This window comes from Sorex fumeus, unplaced genomic scaffold, assembly GCF_029834395.1.
Source record: "Sorex fumeus unplaced genomic scaffold, SorFum_2.1 ptg000047l, whole genome shotgun sequence".
Classification (NCBI taxonomy): domain Eukaryota; kingdom Metazoa; phylum Chordata; class Mammalia; order Eulipotyphla; family Soricidae; genus Sorex; species Sorex fumeus.
In genome coordinates, this window is record NW_026606104.1 from 36,151,100 (window position 1) to 36,179,055 (window position 27,956).

At 58.9% G+C, this 27,956-nt stretch overlaps 1 protein-coding gene across 1 annotated transcript; it reads right to left on the reverse strand.

Annotated features, from left to right (window-relative positions):
- On the reverse strand, window positions 1-27,129 carry ALDH4A1 (aldehyde dehydrogenase 4 family member A1). Its single transcript, XM_056123067.1, is given in 16 exon segments — window positions 1-213; window positions 215-237; window positions 863-981; window positions 1,511-1,632; window positions 2,301-2,453; window positions 3,072-3,119; window positions 3,257-3,453; window positions 4,702-4,775; window positions 6,882-7,069; window positions 7,943-8,017; window positions 8,133-8,282; window positions 10,520-10,675; window positions 11,029-11,076; window positions 14,327-14,419; window positions 15,450-15,543; window positions 27,032-27,129. Coding segments are annotated over 16 exon segments (1,686 nt in total). The 5' UTR covers window positions 27,088-27,129; the 3' UTR covers window positions 1-123.
- Between the last annotated feature and the right edge of the window lie 827 nt (window positions 27,130-27,956).

Consider the following 27,956-nt stretch of genomic DNA (forward strand, 5'->3'; position numbering starts at 1 on the left):
GGGCTGGGACGGGGCAGGAGAGGGTGGACAGGGCCAGGCTGTCCCAGGGGGCAGGTGGCTGGGCGCCCCGTGGGCTTGTCTGGAGGGAGCAAGGCGGAGAGTTGGCCACGGCGTCCCCGCGGGTCACTGCATGTAGGAGTAGCGCCAGTCCCCCAGAGGCTGGTGGGTCTCCTTGATGACCTGGGGTGACGTCCACCGCAGGATATAATGGGGGGCCCCCCGGCTTGTCGTTGGTTCCTGCGGGAAAGATGTCTCTGGTTTGTGGCCAAGACACCATGCTACGGGGGTGGTATCAGAGGGGGCAGGCAGAGAGCGAGGAGAAAAGCACGTGCATCGGATTGGGGGCCACTGGCTGGGTGAGGCAGGGGGTGGGTCCGCGACCCCTACCGAGGGGGGGGGGGGGTCTAGGGACAGTGTGGGACCTGGATCTGGCCACTAGGCAGCTGGGCCCTCTGGCAAACTTTGTCCCTCTCTGAGCCCATTTCCCCACTTGTACAAAGGGGCGGGTGGAGGGCCACAGATGTAGCCCAGTGGTCAGAGCATGCGCTGTCCCTGCACACAGGACTCCCAGGCTCTAGCCAATGCCACTGGTGCAGCCCTGGCACCGCTGAGGGTGGCCCATACATAAGCTGTGGGTGCTGGGCCCCACGCCTCAGCTATGCCTCTGCTCGGCCAGGCGGCCTGAGCCGGACTCCTGACTCCTACTCCGGAAGATGGGGAGAGCCCACCCCGAGACCGGGGAGACCCTGACCCAGCATGTCTGATAGGGCTCAGCATAGCACCCCACCCGCTGTGCCCAACCAATGATGCCAATCCTGGTGCCCCCTCCCCCCGCCATGCAGGCACTGGGCTCTCCCCTCACCAGAGGCTCGGGCGCCCCCAAAGGGCTGCTGGCCCACCACCGAGCCAGTGGACTTGTCATTGATGTAGAAGTTACCGGCGGCGTGCCGCAGCATCTTCGTGGCCTCCTGGATGACAGCCCTGCAGGGACAGTGCGCAGGAGTTGGCCGCCAGCCCCCCTCCATCCCCACAGGCACAGAGGGTGAGCCAGGCAGTGGAGGTGGGCACTGTCTGAGTCGCACTGCCCTGCTCTGCAGAGCAGGTCAACACAGCTGCCAGGGCTGGGGGAGGACCCGGCCGGACAGCCTGCACCTGAGGGTTCCATGCCAACTTCCACCCTCTCAGAGCTAGGGAGGCAGGGCAGGGGCAGAACCTCCAGCTGTCCATGGCAGGAGGCCACAGCCTCACCCCGCAGGGACCCAACAGCCCTGGGAACACTCAGAGGCTCCCACTTCCCAGTCTGCCTGGGGACCATGGGGCCCAGGTTCTGCACCATCCAGGGCAGAGCCACAGCCTCGGTGCCTCTGTGCCTGAGGAGAGCCTGCCTGAGACCACCACGAGGAAAGTGGAGACAGCACGGGCGCAGCGTTACTAAGGGGCCATGTCCACCAGAGGCAGTGCAGCCCTAAAAACAGAGCATGGCAGAGCAGGGGCGGCTGCCAGCACTCACTTATCCTGGGCGAACACTGCCCCTGTGAGGCCGTAGCTGGTGGTGCTGTCAACTAGTTGCAGGGTCTCCTTGTACTTGTCATCTGGGTAGACGTACACGGTCAGCACCGGCCCAAAGATCTCCTGCGAGAGAAGAGGCCGACATGAGCCCAGCCAGGACGGGGAACCCGAGCATCCTGGTCCCTGCTGGGCCTCACACCCACCCACCCCAGCCCCAGGGAGAGGGCCCGGCGCCGTGCCTGCTGGCATTGAACTCAAGGGCCTCTGGCGGTTGCCCACCCGGGGAGCCGGAGACTCGAGTGAGACCTCAGAACAGGAGGCTCCGGCAGCAACTGTGCCAGGACTGGCCTGCAGCATCACCGACCTTGGCCACCACGGTTGGGGGTGGCCCCCTGGGAAAAGGCCTTGGAGCCTCCGTTTCTTGTCCATGTAATAGGATTGATGACTGCACCCTCCCTCCCTGCACCCCAATCACACACCAGCTGCAGGTGGCCCCTGTAGACGGAGGCAGGGAGGGGCCCCAAGGCTGCAGTACCCGCTGTGCATGTGGAACCTGGGTTCCAACCCGGGACCACCGGAACTCGGGCTAGGAGTAACCCCCTGGGCACTGCCAGGTGTGGCCCCAACTCAAAAGAAAAATAAGGGCAGGGGGTGTTGTGGGCTGTCAGGGTCGGGTCCAGCCAAGGGCAGGAGCTGAGGGGAGGTGCTCCGTCCGGCCCGGCCAGCTCTCACGGGTCAGCCCCTCTGCCCTGTGCATGCGGGGCAGGCGGGGAGGCTCCCTGGGCCCAAACCTCCTTCATGATGGGTTCCTGGGGGTCCTTGCTCTCCACGATGCATGGGTCCACAAAGTAGCCCACCGAGTCGTCACACGTGCCCCCCGCCAGGACGCTGAGGCTGGGTGAGGAGCGGGCGTGCTCCAGCCACTTCTTGATGCGGCCGAAGGACTGCAGAGGTGGGGAGGGGGCGTCAGGGAGGCAGCGGCCACCCCAGAAGGGCCCCCCCAGCACCTAGGGGTCTAGGTCCAGGATGTAGCTGGGCCACGTCACACAAGGGCAGGTGTGTGTGTGTGTGTGTGTGTGTGTGTGTGTGTGAGAGAGAGAGAGAGAGAGTGAGAGAGAGAGAGAGAGAGAGAGAGGAGGACCACAGGCTGACTGACACACAAACACACATGCAGACATGTTCAGCTACGTGTGTGTTCCATGTGTGTCCATACACGCAGACTACAGATGCTCGCATGCACACGTGGTTGACACACATGTGTGCACGTGAACAGGGCAGGAGCTGAATGTGGCCGGGGGAGCGGGGGGCTTGCGGAGGTGACAGACAGCAGGCCTCGAGGGGCCTGGGTGCGGCCTAAGATTTGAGAGCCAGTCTGGGGGGGCTGTGAGCGAGTCTGCCCTTCCCAGGGCTGGGGGGCAGGGAGGGAAGGAGAGGGAGGTGGGAAGGTGGCCCATTGAGTTGCTGGGGAACAGCGGGGGCCGGGCTGCCCACTAGGCAGGGCCCCTCTCCCTCCTGCAGCGAGGACAGACCCAGCCCCAGGAGTGCTCCAGACCCTGCGCTACCTTGGCGTCGATCACTGCGGAGAAGAAGGTCCCGAAATCCTCTGCGGGCTGGAGGCCAGGGAGACACAGGGAGAGGAGTTGGCCGCGGGCCCAGGCGAAGGGGCCCCTCCCCGCGCACCCCCAGCCCCGCTAGCCCATCAGCCCCCCGCCGGGCCGCGGCAGGGGAGGCAGCACCACTCACTCACGTTGCCCACTTTGATCCTGCCGTGCTCCTCCAGCAGCCGCCCTTTGATCTGGGGCCACAGGGAGCTGGGCACGTAGAGGCGCGAGCAGGCAGAGCACTTCTGCCCGCCGTACTCGAAGGCCGAGCGCAGGGTCCCGCTCACCACGCTGTCCACGTCGGCCGAGACGTGCACGAAGTGGAAGTTCTTCCCGCCACACTCTGCGGGGGCCAGGGGAGGGGGTGTGACAGGGGGCTGCGTGCTGGGGCACGGGAGGGGGGCTGGGGATCAGAACCCCCCCCCCCCCACGCGACAGACACTGAAAGGGCATCTGCTGTGAAGGCTGCGACCTAGCCCCCGAGGGGCACCACCCAGACCCTCTGTCCCCCCACACTCAGGGAGAAGGGCCGGCCAAGGACGGGGGAGCCGCACCCTAGTTTCCTGAGTGACCACCTGGGGGTGGGGGCCAGTCAATGGCAGCTGGGCACTGCAGAACCCCCCAGGTATTATCCAGCCACTGACCCAACTCTGCCCCCCACACTCACTCGCATTTCAGAGACAAGGAAACTGGGGCAGAGTAGGAGCCTGAGGATGGGGACTGCCAGCATGGGTCCCCCAGGAAGGCGGCAGCACCCCAAAGAGGTCCGCTGCTCCCCTCAGTAGGGCTGGCTGGGTGTGCCGCGGGGCTGAGTGCGCAGAGGTGGGGCACTGCTTCCCTCCACTCCAGCCTGGGAGCGGGGTCAGTCTTCCCGACAGACCCTCCAGCCACAGTTCTGCAGGGAAGGTGTGGTGGGCCCCCCTCCCTGCCAGCCCTCCCGATGCTTCCCAAAGTGTGTTCCAGAGAACCCCGGGTCCCAGGAGGCTTTGCCTGACTGGGTGCCTTGGCCCAGAGAGTTTGGGAAAAACACGCCAGGCCCATGGGAGCGGCAAAGCTCTGCCAAGTCCTGGGTGGGGGAGGCGCCTGCTGGAAGCCCCTGTCAACCTCTCCGCCCAGCTCCCCGGCTTCGCTGCTCCTGAGCCAGTGCTCACAGCCACCACCTGGGGGGGGGGGGGGAGGTCACTCCACAGCTGCCCCCCATGGCTGGTCACTTTCCATGAATGCAAATGGAACAAAATGCAAGATTCTCTTCCTCAGTTGCGGCGGCCGTGTATCAGGGGCTTAATGGGCGAAGGTGGCCACAGCCACTGTGTGGGCAGAGCCGAGCTGAGCCGATGCGGATGGAAAGTTCCACAGGCCAGTGCTGGTGCCCGGAGAGGCCTCCAGAGCTCTGCCACTACTGTCCACCTATAACAGGGAGGGGCTCCCAGGCCTCACCCCTGCCCGTGTCCAGCAGGTGCTGAGGAGACACCAAATGTGTCATGTGGGGAGAGAGCCGGGCAGGGCGACAGTCTCCTGCACCCGAGTCCCCTCCTGGGCTGGGACGGACGGCTGACAGCCCCCCCCACCCAAGTCAGAGGCCGGCCCTTACCTCCGGCCAGGCGCGGGAAGGTGCGGAACCGGTCCAGGTTCTGGGCCACCTGCTTCCACAGGTGCTTGAAGGTGCTGTAAGCAGAAGGGAGACTTAGGGGTGCAGGTAGGGGAGGAATGGCAGACCCCCGCAGAGCAAGGGGCAGGGGCGGAAAAGGTCAGGAGGGGGTAAGGCTGGGGCCAAGGTCATGGGAACAGCAGGAAACGGTCAGGACAGCGAGGGGAGGCTAGGCGGCCAAGCACAGTGGTGGCCGGCCCGGAGTGGGGGGCGTCCTAGGCTCAAGTCCAGCTCCTGCACACTCAGGGCTGTGTGACCCTGCACTCATTCCTTAGCCTCTCTGAGCCTCAACTTCTGAGCCTCGTCCAGTAGCAGCAAGACCAAGGCCCAGCCGGCAAGGCTGTTCAGTGCATCTCTCCAGTGTGGCCTGCATTTTCAGCACGATGCCAGGTCGGGTGCACTGCAGGGTGTCCTTGGGGTGGGGGGGTGGGGGAGAACCAAGGCTGCGGGGTCCGCGAGGGGCCCCCCAGTCGGTGCTCAGAAGGCTCCTGGGAGAGGGAGCTCAGCCCCCACCTTCTCCCTGGGCTCCAGAGTGTGACCAACCTCAGCACCACAAAACAATAAAAATGCTAATCACCGGGGAGCCTCGGCGCGGCAGCTAATACTAATTTATGACTTTCCTCCCTTTAAGCCGCTGCGCGTCGGAGCATGGCAAATGGGGGCCGGCCGCTCTGCCCGCGCTCAGGCAGGCCCCGAGGGGCCCGGCTGCCTGCGCAGAGCCCACCTTCCGGGAAACGGCCCTGCTCAGCGATTCTCCTGCTGCAGCGGCCAGGCAAACCCGGCAGGAGGCCGAGAAGGGGTCTGGGGGTGGGGGAGGCCCACAGCTGGACAGAACAGCCAGCAGGGCAGGGGGGCCTGGGACCCCCACCTCTCTGCCCAGACGACCCGCCGGTCCTCACAAATGCCAGCACGGGCTTCGGGTCCTCCTCTTGGGGGCCGGGTTTCCAGTGCCCCCCTGGGTGATCCCTGCGTACCCACTGCCCTGAGCTGGGACGTCCCCCTGAGCATCCCCACCCTGGCCCCCAGGTCCAGCCCCGGATGGGTGATCCCGTCCCTCTGCTGGTCCTCTCGAGAATCACCATTCCCCCTGCCCACTGCCGCCCCCCGCAGCAGGCCCTGAGAGGTTCCTCCCAGGACAGTCACTCTGCTGACCGCTTCTGGTCAACATGAAGTGGCCAGAGGGCAGCTAAGGCTGGGCCCCCAGGGGTCAGGGATGCAGAGACCCAGGCCGTCCTCCAGCCAACAGGGCCTGCATTCAGAGCCTCCGGCCTCAAGAGACCCCCACATCCAGGTTTCCGTGTAAAACAGCTCAGCCAGTCGGTGCGGGGTGCCAGTCCCTGCTAGGGTCACCAATGGCCACACGAAGACCACCAGACTCCCGCTCATAGAGCCGAGATCCAGTGCAGAGACCAAGGTGCTTCCTCTCCTGCATGTGCCCAACCTGAGTTCCATCCCGGCACCATCTCGGGTCCCCTGAACCCCCCAGGAGTGGCCCCTGAATGCAGAGCCGGGAGTAAACCCTGAGCACTGTAGCACGAAATACCCCCCACCCAATAAACACCAGCTGTCCCTGACTGCCCTGGAAACCAATGCAGCGTCTATCCACACCCACCGTGTCCCTGTGAGGGGCCGTGTGCATGCAGGAACCAACCCGCCGGCCCACAGCACACCCCCTCAGTCTCTTCTCCCCCACCCCCAAGCTCCACACTCCAGCCAGCTGGAACCACCTCCCAGAGCACCCAGAGCTGCTCCTGCTCCTAGAACACTCTCCCGTCCCCGCCTCCAGTCTGGCCCACTCCTCGGCTTAGATGTCACCTCCTCTGAGAAGGCTCCCTGATTCTTCTCCAAGTCAATGCCAAGTTCCCTGCACCCTGGACATCCAAATCAGCACTGCCTGGCACCTGTTAACGCTCCCTCCTGCTCACCAATACCGTAAGGTAGGCACCTGCACCCTCAGGTGGTTGAATGAACAGGTTCAGACAGGTGAAGTGGCCCACCCACAGTCACACAGCAAGTCCACGCACGAGCTCGGGGCTGCATCTCAGAGTCCTAGCTGTGGCGAGAAGACGGGGGCCTGATGACCGTCCCCCTATAACGCACCCCAGCCCACCCTGGGGACTCACGGCACGCTGCCCGTGAAGTTGATGCCGCAGAGGTGCTCAGAGCTGGTGATGGCGTCCCCGAAGGTGGGCCCGTCGGCCGGCACAAACTGGATGACGTTGGGGGGCAGCCCGGCCTCCCGGAGGATGCGGTAGACGGCATAGCTGGCCAGCATGGCGGTGTCGCTGGGCTTCCACAGGACCACATTGCCCTGGCGAGAGGCGGGAGGGCAGCTTGCTAGGGGTGGGCTGGGTGGGGGGCAACCACCCTGTGCGGATGGGCTGCCCGGGCCCTCCCACCCCAGCCCGCTCTGCCCTGGCCTCAGGAAGCTTCTCTCGACCTGCCATTCCTGCTCTGGAAATCTGTGCTCAAAGCATGTGGCATGTGGGGGGGGAGGGGAGGGACATCTAAGTCGCTCCTGACGATCCCAGCTCTCAGAGCCTGATGCATGCAGACAGGTCTTCAGGGGGTAAGAGGGGGCACACAGTCTTCAACACTACCCCCAGGCTCCCCACTACCCCGTGAACCTCCCAGGCTCTCCTTGAGCGCAGGGCCAGGCCTTCTGCCCCCCACCCCCTCAGGCCCAGCACCCCCACCTCCATGCCCAGGAATCCCGGGGAAGTGGAAAATCTCCTTCACTTTATCAACCCTGGCCATGAGCCTGATCCCACCCACATTGCATCCTGGTCACCTCTTGCTAGCTGGGCAACCTGGACCAGTGGTGCCCCCTGGCCGTGTGCTGGCTCTCTGAGGCTAGCTGCTACTATTGCCCTTGCTACTGGACACACGGAAAAGCTGGCTCGGCCGTGCCATCTCCTTTGTGCCTCAGGAGCCTGCATCCTGCGCTTCCCTGCAGTTCCCACTAAGCACGGGAGGAAGCTGGGGGTTTATCTGGGGTCACCCAAAAGGGGAGAAAGGTGGGGTCCAACGCCAGTCAGACCCCAGAGCCCTTCCAGGTCTGAGCTGCTACCAGCTCTGGGCATCCCCTCCCTCCACCAGCATTCGAGGGCACAGGCGGGGTTGGTATCTGCTGAGATGGAAGGGCCCACTACTCCTATATGCACACCCCCATGCCATGTCTTACCATCAAGGCCGGCGCCCCTGCCAGGTTCCCGCCGATGGCAGTGAAGTTAAAGGGAGAGATGGCAGCCACGAATCCCTGGAAGGAGTGTTGGGGGGTGGGTTAAGAAGAGCTCAGGGCCCCCAGCACCCCGCTGCCCCACCCGCTAGGGCTACCTCCACCCCCAGCAGCCTCGCCGTCCACCCGTGGCTACCTCCAGCCCCCGGTACACCACGCTGTTGGTGCTGGGCGGCACGCTGATGGGCTGCTCCCCCTCCAGCTGCATGGCGAACATGGCGTTGAACCGGAAGAAGTCGATGAGCTCTGCCGCGGCATCGATCTCGGCCTGGATCACTGTCTTACCCTGCGGACAGGAGGCCGGGACCATGGGGTGGATGTGTGGGCCTCCCCTCTGCCTGCTCCTCATGCTGGCTGCCTGGGGGGGGGGGTGTGGGCGCCCCCTGCCCCAGGATGAGTACAGGAAGGGCACTTGGACCCAGAACCCCCACCCCCAACTGTGAGCGTTTCATGAGACCATGCATTTCTTTCTTTCTTTCTTTCTTTCTTTCTTTCTTTCTTTCTTTCTTTCTTTCTTTCTTTCCTTTTTGCGTCACACCCGGCAATGCTCAGGGGTTACTCCTGGCTCATGCACTCAGGAATTACTCCTGGCAGTGCTCAGGGGACCATATGGGATGCTGGGAATCGAACCCAGGTCGGCCATGCTGGCTGCATGCAAGGCAAACGCCCTACCTGCTGTGCTATTGCTCCAGCCCCGAGACCATGCATTTCTCCCTGACAGCTCGAAGGGTTGTCCCAGATCTAACAGTACTATCCACCCCTGGCGCAGGGTTGAGAGTTTGCTTTTTTGTTTGTTTTTGGGTTTAGGGCCATACCTAGTGGTGCTCGGGAATGATACCCTATGGGGTGCCAGGAATCTAACTTGGGTGGGCTGCGGGCAAGGAAAGCACCCTCCCTGATGGACTCTCTCTCTCTCTCTCTCTCTCTCTCTGCTCAGCTCAGGCAGAGAGTTTGATCCCTGGTCTAGGGGGTTGGGGTGGGGGGAGAGTCCCTGGCACCACAGGGTATGAGTAGCACTGTCTCCTTAGGCACCAGCGTTGAACCCATGACCCAGCTAACCAAGAACCGTCAGGAAGCCTGTATCTCTCTCTCCCCTTCCCGCAAACGAAGTGCCCTGCTCCACATGGCCACACTTCCTGAAGGTCTCTGGGTCCGCTGTCAAACAAAGAAGCAATCTCATCCTTGACTGTCACTGTCCTCCCGTTGTTGATCGATTTGGTCGAGCGGGCCCAGTAACGTCTCCATTTTGAGACTTGTTGTTATTGTGCTTGGCATATCGAATACGTCACGGGTAGCTTGCCAGGCTTTGCTGTGTGGGCGAGATACTCTCAGTAGCTTGCCGGGCTCTCTGAGAGGGGCAGAGGAATTGAACCCAGGTCGGTCGGGTCAGCCTCGTGCAAGGCAAACGCCCTACCACTGTGCTATCACTCCAGCTCATCCTTGACAGAGGCTGAAAACCTGACAGGTGTGGGGCTGTCCTACCACCTCCATGCAGCAGAGGGCGCCCTCACCACAGGACAGCAATCAGGAAGAGTGCTGAACCCTAAGGCTATGGGGAAGGGCAGAATTAGCTCTTTATTCCTCTGTTCCATTCATGAAACAACAAGCAAAAAGCATTATGACCACCTAAGACTCCAGTAAGAAAAGACACAGAAAGCCAGAGACCATTCACACAGGCTCACTGCGCAACCCCCCCATCACAGTGTGTGAAAGGGCATTCCCAGAGTGACACAGACATACAAGAGACACCCCCCCCCCCCAGCAGTCTGAGCTGTCACCAACAGATGACCAGCTACAGGAACCCAGAAGGCAAGAATGGTCCTTCCTGACCAAGAAGGTTCTAGAAGCTCTGCAGAAAAGGTGCTATCTGCATCAGATCTTGAGGGTTAAGACTTACAGGAGGGGGCTGGAGAGATAGCACAGTGGGTAGGGCGTTTGCCTTGCATGCGGCCGACCCAGGTTCGATTCCCAGCATCCCATATGGTCCCCTGAGCACCGCCAGGAGTAACTCCTGAGTGAAGAGCCAGGAGTAACCCCTGTGCATCGCCAGGTGTGACCCAAAAAGCAAAAAAAAAAAAAAGAAAAGAAAAAAAGCCCACAGTTTGGGGCTTGCTGGGTTCACACTGGTGACACCAATGAGTGGGCTGGTCAGCAATAAGGGCAGGGACACCATGGGTGGGCACTGAGATCCAAGCTCAGGCCTTGGGGAGACTCTCAGTGACTCGGTAGCACCAGAAAGGCCTGCAGAAGGGCAGGGTCTGGCTATGCGAGGGTCCATGCAAGGCAACTATTATTCCAGCTCTGCAGGAAGGGCCTGTCCAGGGAGAGAGAGATGCAGGGAGGGACCTTCCCTGACAGCATACCAGTCGGGCAATGTGACCTGCCAGTGATGTGGTCATCTCCCAGGCCGTCTCCGCTCAGGCACGTCCAGGGTCGCAGGCCCCAGAGCCCGTCCAGCGGCTGTGAGTGACCAGGCAGGCAGCATGGCTTCCCGCCCAAAGCCCTTGGCTGTGGGCAGCTCACCTGGCCCACCATGGTCTTGGCGAGGATCTCTGCCCTGCGCGGCCCGCTCAGCATGTCAGCCGCCTTGAGGAAGATCTGGGCACGGTCGGCCACGGGCTTCAGGTCCCACTCCTTCCGGGCGGCCAGCGCGGCACCGATGGCTTTCTGGAGCAGGTTCTAAAGACAGAAGCATGTTGTCAGGTTTGTGGCCTGGTCCTGCCCAGGCCAGACCAGAGCCAGTGTGAATACCTAGCGGCTGTGGGCACTTCCTGGTCACAGCACACGGTCCTGGGGTGTTTATCCTCCCCCCCACTTCCAATGCCCAGTCCCTCCCGTCCCTCCCACCCATGCAGCTTCCAAACCTGCACCCTCTGCCACTAATCCCCTGGCAGAAATGGCCCTGTCCTGTCTGAGACATCCACCAGGGACCCCCCCACTAAGTGCCGGGGCCCCCCTTCCCTACCAGCCATGGTCGGACGGAGGAGAACCACTTCTAGGTCAGCACCCGGGGCCAGCCTGCAGAAACTCACCTTATCTGCGTAGCAGAACTTGGCCACCTTGTGTCCATGGTTAAAGGGCTGAAAGGACAGAGGGGCATGTGGTCACTCACTGTCAAGGTTGGGTGAGACAAGGCCGGGCTCGGACACTCGCACCCCCAGCAGCTGCTGTACCCTGAGTTGGGGTCCCCATGCAACGGGCACAACCCAGCGCCAGGCCCTTGGTGGGGTGAGGGTGACGCTGTGTCCAGATGCGGACTGGAAGTCCAGTCTGCCACTGGCTAACTTGGACCATTCAGGTAGGCTCCCCAGCCTCAGCACAGAGGGGAGCACCGAGGGGCCCAGGGGAAGATTCCCCCAACCGGGCTGCTCAGGGCCAGTGCTCTGCGTGGGGCCCGTGTGCTGGTGCAGACCCGTGAGCCATGACAGAGCCCCAGCAGTGGAGCCCGAGACACGCCAGAGCCCGACTCAGCTACGAAGGTAGCCTCTGGCACACAGGGGACTCACCTCTGCCGCTACACTCATACTTCGAATCACCTGGCCACTCCTGAGCTCCCAGCAGGCAGCTGGGGACTCTCTGGCCCAACAGGGCAGCTACCAGCCACTCCTGCCGGTCCCAAATTCTTCAGATAAACTTTCCTGTCTGCACTCGGTTACCGAACGTGGCTACTGTGGCCGAGTAACGCGCAGCAAAGACAGCAAAGCTTCAGAGCTCTGCCACCACCATTCAGATCCGCACCACCACCATGACCACCACGGTCACCATCGCAGAAAGCCGGGGGGCTGGCAGAGGTCTTCGTTTCAGCCCCCAGGTAGTCACCCGCACCCTCTCCAAACCTGGGAGGCAGCTGTGATGCTCAGGGCCAAGGTGGCGGGGAGCTGACCCTTCAGCTCAGCACACCTGGGGGACAAGCTCCCCAGGGCCAGCACTGGGCGTGGCAACATGGCTCCTGCCTCCCCTGGCCCCTGCCACCGTCCCAAAGGCCTGGCGTCTGAGGGTCCCAGGAGACTGGTCTGGAGGCCGCAGGAAAAGACTGAACGGGGGTGTCCACCCAGGGGGCCCGGGCCCAGGACAAAAGGGGGTCAGCCCCACGGGAACGGGCACAATGGCCTCACAGTGAGAGGGTGGGATTCGAGGCCAAGGTCCCTCCAGGATCAGAGCCTGACTCTCCACAGAAAATAAAGAGGGGATGCGTTAGGGGCAAGAGAGACAGAACAGTAGGGAGGGTGCTTGTCTTGCATGCTGGGACCCCCACAGGTCCATGCTGTGAGCACTACCAGGTAAGCCCTGAATCCTGTTAGGTGTGGCCCAAAATTCAAAACCAAACCAAACCAAACCAAACCAAACCAAACCACAGAGGCAGTGCGGACCCTCCAGGTCTTCTACCTGCAGCCAGGATGCAGATCCAGGCTTAGCTGGTGACCCGCACACAGGCTGGGGAAGGGGCTCGTGCAGGCTCTGCATGTGGGAGACCTGGGTTGGATCCCCAGCACCATGGGGAGTGACCCCCAAGCAAAGAGTCGGGATAGCTCCTGAGTCCACTGGGGGCAGGCGGTTACAGTCACCAGCCCCCAGCCTGGGGCAGGCCAGGGCCTGGGCCTTGGGGGCATCTTCTCTGTGGGAGCCGCAGGATATACTGGGCACTGACTCCTGAGGGGACGGGATGCAGGAGAGACTTGGCCCAGGGTCCGGCCTCTGAGACCTTCTGCACCCCACCCTCACTCCCTGTCTCTGCTACAAAGCGGGGCTCCCTTAGGAAGTCTCAGGCCTGGGGCTGGCTGTGCCCCCGGCCCCTCGGCACCCCCCACCCCCAGCCCCTGCCCTGCCTGCAGGACACAGACAGGGAGGCTTTCCATGGCGGTGAGAGGCACGACTTGTCAGACCCTCGGGCCCCAGTGACCAGGGCAGTGGGCAGGGGCACCTTGGACATCCTCCCAGAAACCACCCCCAGACCCTCCGTGTGTCTCTCCTGCCCGGGCTCGGGGCTGCCCTGTGCTCAGCTACAGAGGATCAGATCTCTCCAGGAAAGTGCCCGTGCCCACACACAGAACTACCAGGCTGTCCCGGTGGACAGATGCCCCGCACCACCCAACCTCCCTGGCCCACCCTCCTCCTCCCGTTCCTGGAGGCGGGGTTCGAGCCTGAGCTCCACCGGGAAGCCAGCAGTGGTGGCAGCAGCAGGCATGTGAGGTGTGCACCTCACACGACCCTGGGTCCCACCAAGCCACGAGAGCGGGAGCAGTCAGCCACATGCTGCCACGTGCCGCCGTGAGCTCGCTGAGGGCTGGGGCCGGCCACATGGTCAGGCAGTCAGGCGGAGACTCTCTCATGAACATGCTCAGCAGTCAAGCAGCTGCCCACCACCAGCCCCGTGGCCACTGGGGGGCCGAAAGGGCAGCCCAGGTCGTCCCCAGACCTCTGGCCACGGCAAGACCATGCCACAGTGAGATGTGCTAATGTGCTGCTTCACACGCCTCTTCAGAGAGTCAGGGTGTGTGTGAGCGAATTCCTGAGTCAAAGCAAAGGAGCCCTGGTTCTGGAGGGGCCGGCTTGACCGGCACTGCTTATGTCATGATGAGCCCCACAGGCCCCGTCTCTCTGAGCTCATTCCCTGACCTGAAAGTCCAGCCTCCAAGGGCTCCAGCGGAAGGGCTTCCAGGAGGAGGTGTCTCCTGCCCAGATACCGAGTGTTATCTGGGGTGATCCCGTCTGCTGGACCAGTGGTTTCCGCCCAGCAGCCGGGGCTTTGGCGACTGTGCTTTCTCTGGAAGCCTCATCTTGATTCTGACATGGGGCCTTTCTTCCTGCCTTGGGCAGAACACCCTGAACTGACCAGTTCTACTGATTCCTCCCTTCCTCCCTTCCTCCCCCCTCCCGCCACCCGCTTTCCTCCCTTCCTTGTTGCATCACACCCAGCGATGCTCTGGGACTCCCCCTGGCTCATGCACTCAGGAATCACTCCTGGCAGTGCTCGGGGAACCATATGGGAGTGAACCCGGGCCGGCTGCATGCAAGGGAAATGCCTTCCCCACTGTGCTATAGCTCCAGCCCCTCTACCTTCTTTCTAGGAACAAAATACCTCCCAGTCACACTCAGGGCTGCAGCCACCCCTGGCCCTGAAGGACCAGGCATGCCCATGGCATGCACTGTCCTCTAGGGTCAGGCGTCAGCAGCTCAAAAGCAACAGGCCCTCACGTCCTCCCAGCCCCAGCGGCGGCCTCTGACCCCAGACTTGCTTATGGAAGCTTGTGCCAGAGATAGAGCCAGAGTGGGCTGGAAAAACCCAGGGTCAGCACAGAGCCCGGTCGGGGCGGTGCCCACTGCACTTACCGACACCTGATACTGCACAGCTGAGGTCCACACCTCCTCATCCCCCACCACACACGGGATGGCTTCCGTCTGGCCCTTCAGGTCCTTCAAGGCCTGCAAAGAGGACAGGGAGACGGTCCCAAGCTGCCACCCTCTTCTGCCCCTGCCTACAAGCCACAGCTGAGTTGACACCGGGAGACACTGGGCAGGGGGAGGGGTGAATGGGGGTGGCCGGGCATGTGATCGGAGAGTAGCCCTGAGCAACACCACTTCCTGTCTGGCAAGATCTACCCATTACAAAGATATGTTTTTGTTTGTTTTTGGGGCTCGCCCTGCCGGTGCTCAGGGCTTACCCCAGGCTCTGTGCTCTGGGATCACTCCTGGCAGGCTTAGAGAACCATATGGGGTGCCGGGGATTGAATTTGGCTCAGCTGCATGTAAGGAAAGCACTTTGCCCGCTGTACTATTGCTCTGGCCCCAAGACTGAATCTTGGGGCCAGGACCTGCTGCTGGGCATGCCCTGGTGGCCGGGGAACACTGCCCAGCATGGCCCAGAGTGACCCCACCACTAGGGTCTATCCCCTCCCCGCCTGCAAAAAAAACTCATCGGAAATTTATAGGAAACCTCACCATTTCTAAAAATCATGAGAAAATGAATGAAAGCGTACAATACGGTTAGCGTGGGGCTGGACAGAACTCACGCTCTGCACGCAGGGGACCCGTGTTCCAGCTCTGGGACCACACTTGGCCCCTCAAGGACCTCCGGGAGTGATCCCTGAGCACTGCAGGGTGTGGCCCCACAAACCCAAACACAACGAAAACCTTCTCACACGGGGCCAGAGAGAGCACAGGAGGGAGGCTCGCTTGTGCTGTGTGGGGTCCGTCCCAGACCAACCCCCTGAGCACTGCCAGGGGAGGTCCCTGAGCGCAGAGCCAAGGGTAAGCCCTGGCCACTGCTGGGTGGAGGCCAAAAGCAAACCAAGGGGAAAACAAAACATAGGTGAGTTTATGACGCCCCCCCCCATCGCATCTGGGCTGCAGACCCCAAAAATTGCAAGCTGCCCTCGGCCGCCCGCCATCTCCCCTCCAAGATGACCCAGACCCCACAGGTTCCTTCCAAGGTGGGGCTCCCCCGCCCAGTTACCTTCTGCAGTGCATCTCGCTCAGGGCTGCCCGGGGTGAACGCCAGGATGGGCTCATTGGCGACCTTCAAAGAGGAAGCGTGTTTCCACCTCAGCCTGGGGGATGGGGCAGAGGAGGACAGCTCAGCAGGGGTCGCCTCTAGGCCCAGCGCCCTTCTCTCCAGCAGGAGGCCCAGAATCCCCCAGACCCGCAGGTGAGGGGAGGCAAGAAGTAGCCTGGGAGACCCACAACCCCACTGCATCAGAGAGACAGCTCAAAGGGCAAGAGCCCGATCTTGGCTCCCAGCTCTGCACGGCCCCAAGCAACACAGGGAGTGACTTCCAAGGCACAGCCAGGCACACCCCAAAACCCCCAAAACACACCCAACTTCACTTGATCTTAAGGCATAAGGCAAAGAATTGATAAAGGGGCTGGAGTGATGATAGCACACCTGGTAGGGTATTTGCCTTGCATGCGGCCGACCCCAGTTTGATTCCCAGCATCCCATATGGTCCCCCGAGCACCACCAGGAGTAATTCCTGAGCACGGCCAGGTGAGCGCTCAACCCTCCACTAAAAACAAAAAAACAAAAACAAAACTACCTAAAGGTTATTACATAAATTTCCACATATGATGTTCCCTAAAAGGCCACACTGGGCTTTTTTTTTTCCCCCTCAGGAGGTGCCCATGTTCTCTGTCAACCACGTATCTCTGTCTTCCTTTATTTCCCAAGTACGTCTTCCTCCACTGATGCCTTACTTCACTGCTCATCTCCTGAAATTCTCTACTGTGAGGGAAAGCTCTGTGCCTTGGAAGCCTGGGTTGGATTCAGGATGGACTCTCCTGCCAAGAGCAATTCCTCGCCCCAGCTGGGGTCCCACGGCTCCCTGGGAACTCGGGTGGGGGGGGGGGGGAATCACCCCCAGTCTGGGCAGGTCCAATGGCACCCAGGTGTGGTGTGATGACCATCTCATGGGGCTGGTGAACATGAGGCCTGTGCCATGCAGGGCCTGTCCCAGATTTCCCCGGGTGCCCACGGGCAGAGGGGGCAGCAACAGATGCCCTTCTCGGGCGACTGCCTCTCCCTGTTCTAGCCCTACCAGCCCCCCTGGGACCCCACGTCCCACACTTCCCTTCTGTCCATTACCTCTGTTACCTAGCGCGAAGCCGCTGCTTCCCAAAGCGCCCCTTACGCCCTGCGGCTCCTGCCTTCCTTCCAGCGGCAGTTTGTTATCTGACCTCCTAGGGCAGTCCCCAGCTCTCTCCCATGGCCCAGGGCTTCCGTCCCCTCAGGATCACAAGTCCCCGGGGCCTCGCTCTGCCTGGAAGCTCAGCGTGGGAAACAAAGCAGCTATTGGCATGAGCCAAGGAGAAAATCACCCAGCGCCTCTGCCAGGACGTGCCTGGGAGGGAAGGGGTCGGGAGGGAGGGCCGTGGCATTCGGGATGAACAAGAACAGGACACCCTTGGTTCAGGAGGCGGAGAGGAAGCACACCCCTGTAGTCCCGGGGGGGCGGGAGGTGACTAGGAGGCTCTGTCGTGGCCGGGCTGTGCTCCTCACCCACTCACCCCTGCACGCGGCACACTCACTCCACGCTCAGGGCAGCACAAGAGGCGTCCCCTTGGGGGTTACAGGTGTTCGTCCTTCCCCTGCAGGGAGGGGGCAAAGGATGGATCCTAAAGGGACTCAGGTCCCCTCCATCCCTGGGCTGCTCCTTCTGCCCTACCTGCTACCCTCTGCAGGTACTAGGTACTATGCTGAAAAGGCCACAAAACCAATATCCACAGCAGGCAACTCTAGGTGGGATGGAGGGGTGGGTGAGCCCAGGCAGCCTCAGCCAATCACAGTGAGCGGAGCAGGGCCCCACCCTGATGGCCTCTGCCTGGCCCAGCTGCAGACCACAGGCATCACTACCTCCAAGCTAAGGAAGTTACCATTTTTCTTTTCCTTTTTTTTTTCATTCCCATAGGGTGGGAATAATAACCCCTATAATGCTTAGGGGTTATATTAGCAGCTCCGTGCTCAGGAATGACCCTTGGCAATACTTATGGGAGCCAATGTGGTGCTGGGGATTTGGTCGTGACCTCCACAGCCCTCTGCAAGGCTAGTGCCTTCCGTCCTGTACTCTGTCTCCAGCTCCCCTGAACATGAAAATCAGACAGTCAGGTTTTAACATGAAAATCAGACTGCCATGCATGCAGATACAGAAGGAGCAAGCACTCAGTGCAAATCTACCCAGTGAGTCCTCATTTCTGCTCCAGGAAAAGTTCAGACCCTGGGACACTGTCCAGGACAGATCACATGCTAGAATACAAGGTCCACAAGATCAGGAGAGCAGACATCACACCAAGTATTTCCTCAGACCATGATGCTCTGAAGATAAAATAAACCACGAGTAGAAAGCTAAAAAAACTCAAAACTTAGAAACTAAACAACGTATTACTGAACAACCAGTGAGTCAAAGAGGAAATTACAGAAGAAATCAATAGATTCTTGGAAACTATTGGGGACATAGACATCGTTTTGGATGGAAAGGCATTTGCCTTGCACACAGTCAACCCAGGGTCCATCCCTGGCATCCCATCTGGTGCCCCGAGACTGCCAGGAGTGAGCCCTGAGCACAGAGTGAGGAGCAAGCCCTGAGCCTGGCTGGGTGTGGCCCAAAAGCCAATTGTACTCCTGAAAACAAATGAGAAGAAAGATCGAGAACAAAGACCCACCAAAGGAAGGAAGTTCATAGCAATACAAGCATTTATCAGATCACAAGAAAAGGTTCAGTAAGTGGCCGAACAATACATCTTAAGACACAAGAACAAAAGGATCCCAAGATAAGCAGGAAGGAAAACAACCAACCAAACATACAATCAAGATCGGATTTTTCAAAAGAATAAACAAGAACAACAAAACTTTAGCTAGGCTTCCAAAGGGAAAGAGAATAATAAACTGGATCTAAACTGAAAGAAGTTACAACAGATACCACAGAAATCCCATGGATCATCTGAGATTACTATGAACACTTTATGCCATGACACTGAGATGGATGGATAGAATCTTAGAATCGCCCAGGACTTTTGTTGTTGTTGCTGTTGCTTTTTGGGTCATACCTGGTGATGCTCAGGAATTACTTCTGGCAGTGATGGGGTACCAAATGGGATGCTGAGGACTGAACCCGGCTTGGCTGTGTGCAAGGCAAGCACCCTACCTGCTGTACTATCACTCCAGCCCAACAGAGCTATTATTAATAACGTGGGCAGGTAGACTAGGGAAGTCCTGCCTACATCATTTCATTTTCATTTCATTTCCTGCCCACATCATGGCAAAGAAATTCCTGGGAAGTAATAAAGTCCTAAGTCTGACCAACCGTGTGGATACTTAAAGCAAGACCGGATAAGACAGTCTCCAGCAGCCGACCTAAGGACCCCTCCCTACAGAAAGAGCCTGAAGGAAATTACTGGAGAACCTTCAATTCCTTCCTTTAATCTGATTAACCCTCAGCTAGCCCAGACCAGAGCTTCTTTGTTCCTGGTGGAACTTCTCTGAAAAGATCCAGCAGGATCAAAGGTCAAGAAAAGGAGTTTCAAAGAAGACCACTCCCAATTCTACCCACTTAGCAAAAACCCCAGCAACAGACTTTTATCTAGCTAGAAAACCTCTGGTGGGCCCGGCTTGGAGAAACCCTATTATAAAAGCCACCTTGAGGGGCTAGAGCAATAGCACAGCGGGTAGGGCGATTGCCTTGCATGCGGCCAACCCGGGTTCGATTCCCAGCATCCCATATGGTTCCCTGAGCACCGCCAGGCAGCCAGGCGTAATTCTTGAGTCACCCGAGTAAGCTCTGTGCATCGCCGGATGTGACTCAAAAAGCAAAAAAAATAAAATAAAATAAAAGCCACCTTGAACAAAGGGAGGGTGCGCATATGCTGCCCAAGTCCGTGTCCTGCTTGTGCCCACTTGCCTGAGCACATGTGGCTCCTGCATCTCCCCTCTTGAGATGTGCGCTTTTCTATCTAACGCTGGGGCTGGGCGGGGAGGGGGCGTGTAGGGGCTCTCTCCACCCTTACAGAAGCCCGCATACTCTCTCTCGCTTTCCCTCCCTCTTCACCTTCAAAAACCTCCAAATAAAATGTTCTACTTAACTGCTCGTCTATTCCTGAAGTTCTTTTTCTGTAAGGCGAGATAAGAACCCGGTAGCCCTGGGTAAGGCCTAGGACTGACTTTCCTTTTCCTCCAAAGGGCAATTTCTTATCCCGACCTGAGTCCATGGCTCCCAGAGAAATCGGGTGGTAGGGATCAACTCCTGTGCCAAGAAGGCCAAGTGGACGTCAGGTGTGGCTTGATGGCCACCTGGTAGGGCTGGCAGGGCTCTGGCCGGTGCTCATCGCAGACTTTATCAGTCTTGGCCTTCCCAGCCCAGTCTTGGGGTGGGCAGAGGGGATCAGGAGAAAGTGCCATCTCTTTCCTCCTCGCTTCACATAAGTCACCCGAGGGGCCCTCTGACATCAATTAACATGAACACTGAGACAGTAATCAAGTGTCTCCTCCAAAATGAAAGTCTGGGCGCAGATGGGTTCAGTAGTGCGGTTCTCTAAAACTTCTAAGAAAGACCTTCTTTTTCCATTCTTTTCAGGATCTCCCAAAAAGCCAAAGAAACAAGAATTCTCCCAGCTTCTATGAGGCCAACATTACCCTGATATCAAGAGCAGATACACCAGTGAACAAGAAAATCTAACAGAGATCGCTGATGGACACAGAAACAAAGATCACCAACAAAAGCTTAGCAAAGTATTCTATGTAGGAAAAGAATCATACTCCTCCATCTCATGGAATTTATTCGGGGCATACAGGTCGATTAATGAAATACACATGAACACAAACAGAGCTAAAATTGAAAAGACTAAAAAAGATGACGATCCTGGAGAGATAGTTCAGCAGGGAAGGCATTTGCCCTGCACATGGCCAATCCGGGTTCTATGCCCAGCACCCCATATGGGCCCCCAGGAGTGATCCCCCTCTGAGCACAGAGTCAGGAGTCAGCCCTGAACACAGCTGAGTGTGTATGGCCCAGCCCCCAACCCCCACATCATCTGCTAAGAAGCAGATGCAGAGGAAACCTTCCCCCCACCCCCCAACTCATTCTCATCCTGTAAATCACAGGGTAAATTTTCTGGGGTTTCCTTGGCCTGGGGTGTTTACCTGCCTCAGGCGACCACCCACTGAGACTTCCTCTCCCTTCCCCCTCCTCCCTATCCCTCTCCAAAACTTAAGTTCTTAACCTAACTGCACTTTCAGTGTCTCTGGCAATTCCAAAGGGATCAGTGCTGGAGGCTGGGCCTTATTTCCCTGTTATCAATCCCCTTGTCCCACCCTCAGGTATAGAAACCTCAGACTCCTCAGCCCCCGTGGCTGCCCCCAGCTTCACTAACCCAGGGCAGCCGTGCCTCCCCTCATTCCAGAGCGCTGACTGGACTGCGGGCCCTCAAGGCCAAGAGTGACACGCGGCCAGCCCTGTCCCTTCCACCAGATGACAGAGATACCTTTGAAAACAATCTAGGGCTGGAGCCATAATACAGCTGCCTTGCACGCGGCTGACCTGGATTGATTCCTGGCATCTCATATGGTCCCCGGAAGCCACCAGGAGTGGCCAGGAGTAAGCCCTGAGCACAGGTGTGGACTGCCCCCCCCCCCAAATCAAGCAATAATAAAGTAAATACAATCTAATGCACAAGCACAAGGGAGGCTAGAGGTCACACTGGGGGGGGGGGGGGCTGGCCGCAGGTCAGGTCCGAAAGCTGCAGTGAAAGCTGTAGTCCTTAAGGCAAGGTGGTAGAAAGGAGCTTCAATCCACTTTTCTTATCGGAACCTGATACCACTAATCCCCCTTATCACTGTGTCACTGTGGCCGATAAGGGCCAGCAGGGAGGGAGAGAGAAAGTGCAGGGTCCAGGAAAGGGCCAGAGAGGGCCTCTAGCCCAGGAAGAGCTATTCCACTTAATGGCCAGAAGCCATCGGGGACACTGATTACTCACTGACCAATAGGATGCACCCTCTGCTACAGATCAGCCCACAGAAGCCCGCTACACACAGGCAAGGTCCCTCGGGCGGAGGCTTCCTCCATTCACAGGGCCTGGGGTGGCCGGGGCAATGGCGGTCACTGGTTTGACCCTGGGAAAGGTCAGCTGGCTGTGAACTCTCAGAAAATGTCCTGGCAGAAGCAGGAGCATCTCGAGGAGCCAGTGTCCGTGAGGCCCAGTCTCGCGAATCCCTTCACCCGGGCCACGCTCATCCCACAGCCGTCCACTGGGCACTGCCAGCTCAGCCCAGCACCTGCCACTGCCCTCCACGCGGGTCCATCCTGGTGGAGGAGGGGAGCGAAGCAATGATGGAAGCCTCTGGAAGTTTCTAATCACCAGATCAACCCTGTAAGGATTTATTCTGCAGAGAGAACAGGAGACGCCCACAAAGGTCCAGACTCCTGCCCAGAGCCACAGGTGCAGAGGAACCAGGCCCCACCCCACACTGTCCTCTGGGCCATCCGGTGCCCTGGGCTACTCCAAGCCGGCTCCCAGCTCAGAATGGCTCTGAATGGGGCCCTGTGCTCGGGATCCCGGGCAGTGCTGGGATGGAAGGAGCCTCTGCACCACCAGCCCCAGTTGTGGCTAAGCCCTGTACCTGGTTTATGTGCGTTTCATAGGCAGGCACCTGGGCAGACCCAGAAGGGGGAACGACATTCCAGGCAGGAGGCTGTCCAACAGCTGCTCGAAAAGCAGAGAGAGCAGGGCTGGCCCCCTACCCAGCACAGCCTGCACCCCTCAATGGAGTAGGCTGGCTAGGAAAAGCATAGATGGGTCTGAATTTCTGAAAATAAATCAGACAGGGGGACCTAGAGCTAGCCAAAATCCTGCAGGGACCCCCGGCAGCACAGTCTAGCATAAGAGCAAGCATAAGGGACCGAGGCCAGCACTCACATAAGCCGACCCGGCACCTGGGCAAGTGCTTCTCTTTGTTAAATTTTTGGTGTCATATAAGCATGTTCCTGGCTCCTTTCAGAGATCTGACAGCAAAGACCTGAAGGAAGAGTTACTGGAAAGGGGCTGGAGTGATAGTACAGCGGATAGGGCAGTTGCCTTCCACGCAGCCGATCCAGGTTCGATTCTCAGCATCCCATATGGTCCCCCAAGCACTGCCAGGAGTAATTCCACTGTGCATCGCCAGGTGCGACCCAAAAGCGGGGGAGGGGGAAGCTAATGGAAATTAAAAATAAAAAGTGTGTGTGGGGAGGGGGGTGGGGAAGGGGCAGGGTCAGACAGGAGTCTATTGTGTGGGGGGTCCCAGGGTTGACCAGCTTCAAGTCAGGAGAAAGATCCCCTTCATGCCCAGCGCCGCAGTGGAGTGACCTATGAAATGAGGACAGTGAGGACAGGTGACAAAATGGTGACATCTACAGGTACATAAGGAGATACCTGTAAAATAATGCACATGAAAGGTGAACAATGGGGGGGGCCACAGAGATATTACAGTGGGTAGGGTGCTTGCCTTACCCAAAGCAACCTGGGTTCAGTCCCTGATACCCCAACATGGTCTCCGAGCACCTCCGGGAGTAAGTCTTGAGCACATCCAGTTCTAAGCAAGGTCAAGTGCGGTTCAAGCTCTACCCCCACCTCCCATCCCCGACTTCTGCCAAAAGACAAGGTTGACTGAGCAGTAGCTAGTGGCAAGAACAACCCTTCTGAGGCCAGTCACACAGGAAGAGTGTGAGGATCTCGGAGGACAAGGCCGGGAAATACCGCTTGTGATCTACCTCTGCTCAAACATCCTTGGGCTTCACTGTGTGGAGCTCAGGGCTAGTCCGAGGACATGCGGAAGACAAGCCCCATTTTGTAAAGCCACCAGCTGCAAAAGCAGCACTGGCAAATGAGCCAGGTTTAGGTTCATTTAGATCCATTAAAAACATACATCTCCGGGCTGGAGCGATAGCACAGCAGGCAGGGCATTTGCCTTGCATGCGGCCGACCCGGGTTCAATTCCCAGCATCCCGTTATGGTCCCCCGAACACCATCAGTAGTAATTCCTGAGTGCAGAGCCAGGAGTAACCCCTGTGCATTGCCGGGTGTGACCCAAAAAGCAAAAAAAAAAAATAAATAAAATAAAAATAAAAACATACATCTCCTGGAAAACCAGAGGATTATGCATCAAAAGCACGAAAACTGGGACCAGGGAGATAGTTTAAAACTCTCTGCCCATGCTTTACATGCCTGAGTGCAGGGCTGGATCCCTGACTACAAAGCACCATGCCAGGGACTCCTGAGCACCGGAGCGTAGGGAAAAAGAAGGGGGATGGGCAGACCTGAGATTCTTGGCAATTTTGTAATTTGGAGGGAGGGGCACAAAGACCTATGCTCAGGCTTACTCCTTGTTTAGCACTCGGGGATCACTCCTGGCAGGGCTCAGGGGCCATACATGGTGCCAGAAATCGAACCCAGGTGGGCTGTGTGCAAGCCAAGCACCCTACCCACTGGACTATGGCTCCAGGCCCCCTTTCATTCACCTTTTATATGCCTTATTTTATAGGTACCTCCACTGTTGCATGTAGGTGCCATGTCCCCCACTTACCTGCTGTACTATCACTCTGGCTCCTATGAACATATATTAATTAAAGAAACAAAAACAGACACATTTTAAAAGACAGGTCAAGATTCCTGGCTAAAAAAAAAGGAGGGGGGGAGAAATTGCAAGAATATCCTTATGTGGGGGCTGGAAAGATAGCACAGCAGGTAGGGTGTTTGCCTTTGCACGTGGCCAACCTGGGTTCGATTCCCAGCATCCCATATGTTGCCCCAAGCACAGCCAGGAATAATTCCTGAGTGCATGAGCCAGGAGTAACCCTTGTGCATCGTTTGGTGTGACCCCCTCCAAAAGAAAAGAATATCCTTCTATTAGTTCTTCAAAAGAGGTGTTTTTCTTGGCATCAGAATATAAAATGGAGAAAGCACACTCATGAGCACACTAAACATGTCCTAAAAAATGTTCTTCCAGAAATGCAGACGCTGCAGGACATGGTATCTTCTAAAAATCTGACTCAGAAAGGAAGGAGTGAGGAGTGGCCAAACTCCACTGCTGGCCAAGGGCTCTGGCTTCAGCCAAGAACAACTGTACCCCAGGGAGATCCCTTGCAATGATTGGAGATTGTGTGTGTGTTGGGGTGGGGGGGTCAGAGCAGGGGTGCTGTGTAATCTAATAGTGGATGGAGACCAGGAATGCTGCTAAACACTCTATGAGCACAAGATGATCCCCACCCCAACCCCGGCCCCACTCCCATCCCCAGTCAAAGTTTATCTGCCTCAAAATGCCCATAGTGCTGACGTTGAGAAACTGTCCAGGGCACAGAGCCAGCATCTCTATCAGAAAGGTAACCTGAGACCAGAGTTGATTGCAAAAGTTTCTGCCCCCATGCCCCAGGCTCTGGAATTAAAAACAAGAGTCTGCAGTGGGCCAGCTGTGAATGTCTGTCCGACATCTACCGTAGCGGCAGATGAGCTGCCCACCAGGAGAACGGGGCCAGTACTGTGCTGCCTGTCACAAAGCCAGGCCTATGGAACTTGACGCAGGGTAAATATTATCATACTGAACTTTTCCATCTTGGATGGATTCCCTTCCACCAGCCACTAGACATCACTGAAGCGGAAGTCGGAAGTCTTGCTCCCCCATTTGATGAAAACCTTGTTTTATCACATTTGTGTTCCCAAGCGCCTCTCCCCTCCAGGGTCTGGCATTGCACCTGCACATGGCAAGCGCAGGGCAAAGGCAAACTCAACTCACACCTTCAAGAGGCGTCCACCTATGGAACCGGGAGGTAATACAGCACGTAAGCACACATCTGGACCAGGTTGGATCCCCCGCATCCCATGTGGTCCAGTGAGGGCCGTCAGGACTGATTCCTGAGTGCAGAGCCAGGAATAAGTCCTGAGCACCACCAGGTGTGACACCTCCCCCCACCGCAAAAAAAAAAAAAAAAAAAAGAGGCATCCACCCAGGGTCTGAGATGGGTCCTCTTGGCGCCCAGCGAAAGGTCTACCAATGGGACCACGCTGACGGGGGTTGCTAGGGTCTCATCTGGTGAAAAAGCCTCTTTTCCTCTTCCATGGACCTCCAAATCCCATCCCCACTCAGAGGACACCCCACTGTTGAAACGCACCTGCTGAGTCAATCTTTGGGTCATTAATTAACTCTAACATCACACAGCTCAGCAGAGAAGACGGAGGTCACAATCCCAGGGTGAAGTAAACAAGATGAAAGTTGGGGGCTTGGGGGGGCAAGGGGGAGCGCTGCCCAGCTTAGGAAGGGACAGCAGACACATTGATCCACAATTCACCAAACTGTGAGCTCTGGGCCTAGGAATCCAGAGTGTGTGTGCGCGCACGCGCGTGTGTGTTTACCCACACACACTGAGGCTTGCAAATCTGGCTTTGCTAGGCAGCTCCAGGTCAAAACTGCACCTCACTTCCCCCCCCCCCCCCCCTTTTGGATCACACCCAGCGATGCACAGGGTTTACTCCTGGCTCATGCACTCAGGAATTAGTCCTCTCGGTGCTGGGGGACCATATGGGATGCTGGGAATCGAAGCCGGGTCAGCCGGGTGCAAGGCAAATGCCCTACCTGCTGTGCTATCGCTCCAGCCCCTGCGCCTCACTTTCTTTATCTGTAATTTGGAAGAGTAACACCCGGCACACTTTAGTTTAACTGCAAGTGATGATGATGATGACAACTCCCATGTTGAACTCACTTCACATGTCCGAAGTCGTTAATCGCTGCCATGCCCCATGCCAAGCACAGGGTGAGCACTCCCTAAGTAACATCCCTCCCTCCAGAAGAAAGGAGTCCCCGCGACCAGAGAAAGTACAGCCCTCAAGGTAGCTTGCCTTGCATTTGGCTGACCCGGATCCCATGCGCGCCACGGCGGCACTGGGTACCCAAGCACTGACCCAGGAGAGAGCCCTGCGCACGGCCCCAAAAATCAACTAAACAAACGAAAAGAGAGGAGTCCCCTTTCTAACCAACTTGGGAATCGGGGAAGAGAAACAAACGTTCGAGATTCCTGCAGAAAGAGACGTGAGGGGAAGCGAGGTCCGGGCGCCCCGCGTGTGGGCGCGGCGTGCGGGCCGGAGAGAAGCGGAGCGCGCCGAGCAAAGGGACCAAAGCGTGCGCGGGGCCGGGCGGACGTGGGGCACCCGGCGTGCCCCGGGAACTTCCCATCCGGAGGCTCCTTCCTGCCCTGAGCGGTCCCGGGCTACCACTCAGGAGAAATGGAGAGATTCCGAGAAGGAAGGTGCGGGGAGGAGCTGCGGGCACCGGCCAGGGAAGGATCCCGGCGGTCCTGGGGCCCTTCCAGGGGATTCCCCGGTCCCCCTACCAGCAGGCACTCCTTGGGCCCTTCCCGGCGGTTACCGGACCCCCTGCCAGCAGGTGCCCCTAGAGCTCTTGCCGGCGGTTCCCGGGACCCTCTGCCAGCAGGTGCCGCTTGGGCCCTTCCCGGCGGTTCCCGGGACTCCCTGCCACCAGGCGCCCCTTCCCGGCGGTTCCCGGGCCCTCCCGGCAGAGGGACTCACCCAGCCCCGTTCCAGGGGCGGGCCCGCAAGGCGCAGCGGAGCGCGGGCAGCGGCATCCCGACCCTCGGCGCAGCAGCGTGTGGCCCGGCCCGGCCCGCCCCGGCGCCCGCTGACGTCGAGGCCCCGCCCGGACCACACCACCTCGGTTGGCGGGGGTCCGGGCCAGCCCTGCCGCCGTCCCTCGCGGCGGGGACAGCCGGAATATGCCACCGCCGCTGCCGCAGGATACTATTAAAGCCTTTTTTTCAAATGCTTAACGCCAGCCTCCGTGTGATTCGGGACAAAGCCGTCCCGAAGAGCAGCCTGGGGACTCGCGTCTCCCCCTTCTTCCCCGATGGTGCGGCCCGATGGCCCTCCGGGGACCGCGGGAGGAGAGGGCGTGAGCCCCGTGGGCCAATCAGCGCGACCCGTGCAAGTTTCTGGGCCAATCAGAGGCGTGGTCAAGTTGCAGCCTTCGAAGGCCGCGGAGTGGCTGGGGGGTCGGCGGGGATGTTTCAGGTGGGAGGAGCCCCATGCCAAGCCCTAAGGGTGCCGCGTCGAGGTGCCCCGGGGGCTCGGGCTGGCCACGCTTGTCTGCCCTTGGCACTGACGGCTTCCAGAGGCTTCGCCGCGTGCCTCGGGGATGCCGCCGCCGGGAGGAGCCTTCTCGTCCTGCAAGGACACCTGCGAGTCTGCACTGGGGCCGCCCAGCTGCCCGGGCCTGCCTGGCGCCCGCGCGGTGGAGCCCCACTATGCTTGGCTTTACCTTCAAAGTCTCTATTGCAGCTGAGGTCTTGTTTGTTTTATTTTGTTTGCTTTTTTTTTTTTAACTCCCTAGATGAAAATTTGTTTTCTCTTGGAGAAGTTGTTTGATGGTAAAAGCTTGAGTGCCTTTCGAAGCTTCTAGTTCTGGGGCTGGAGCCATAGTACAGCGGGTTGGGGTAGG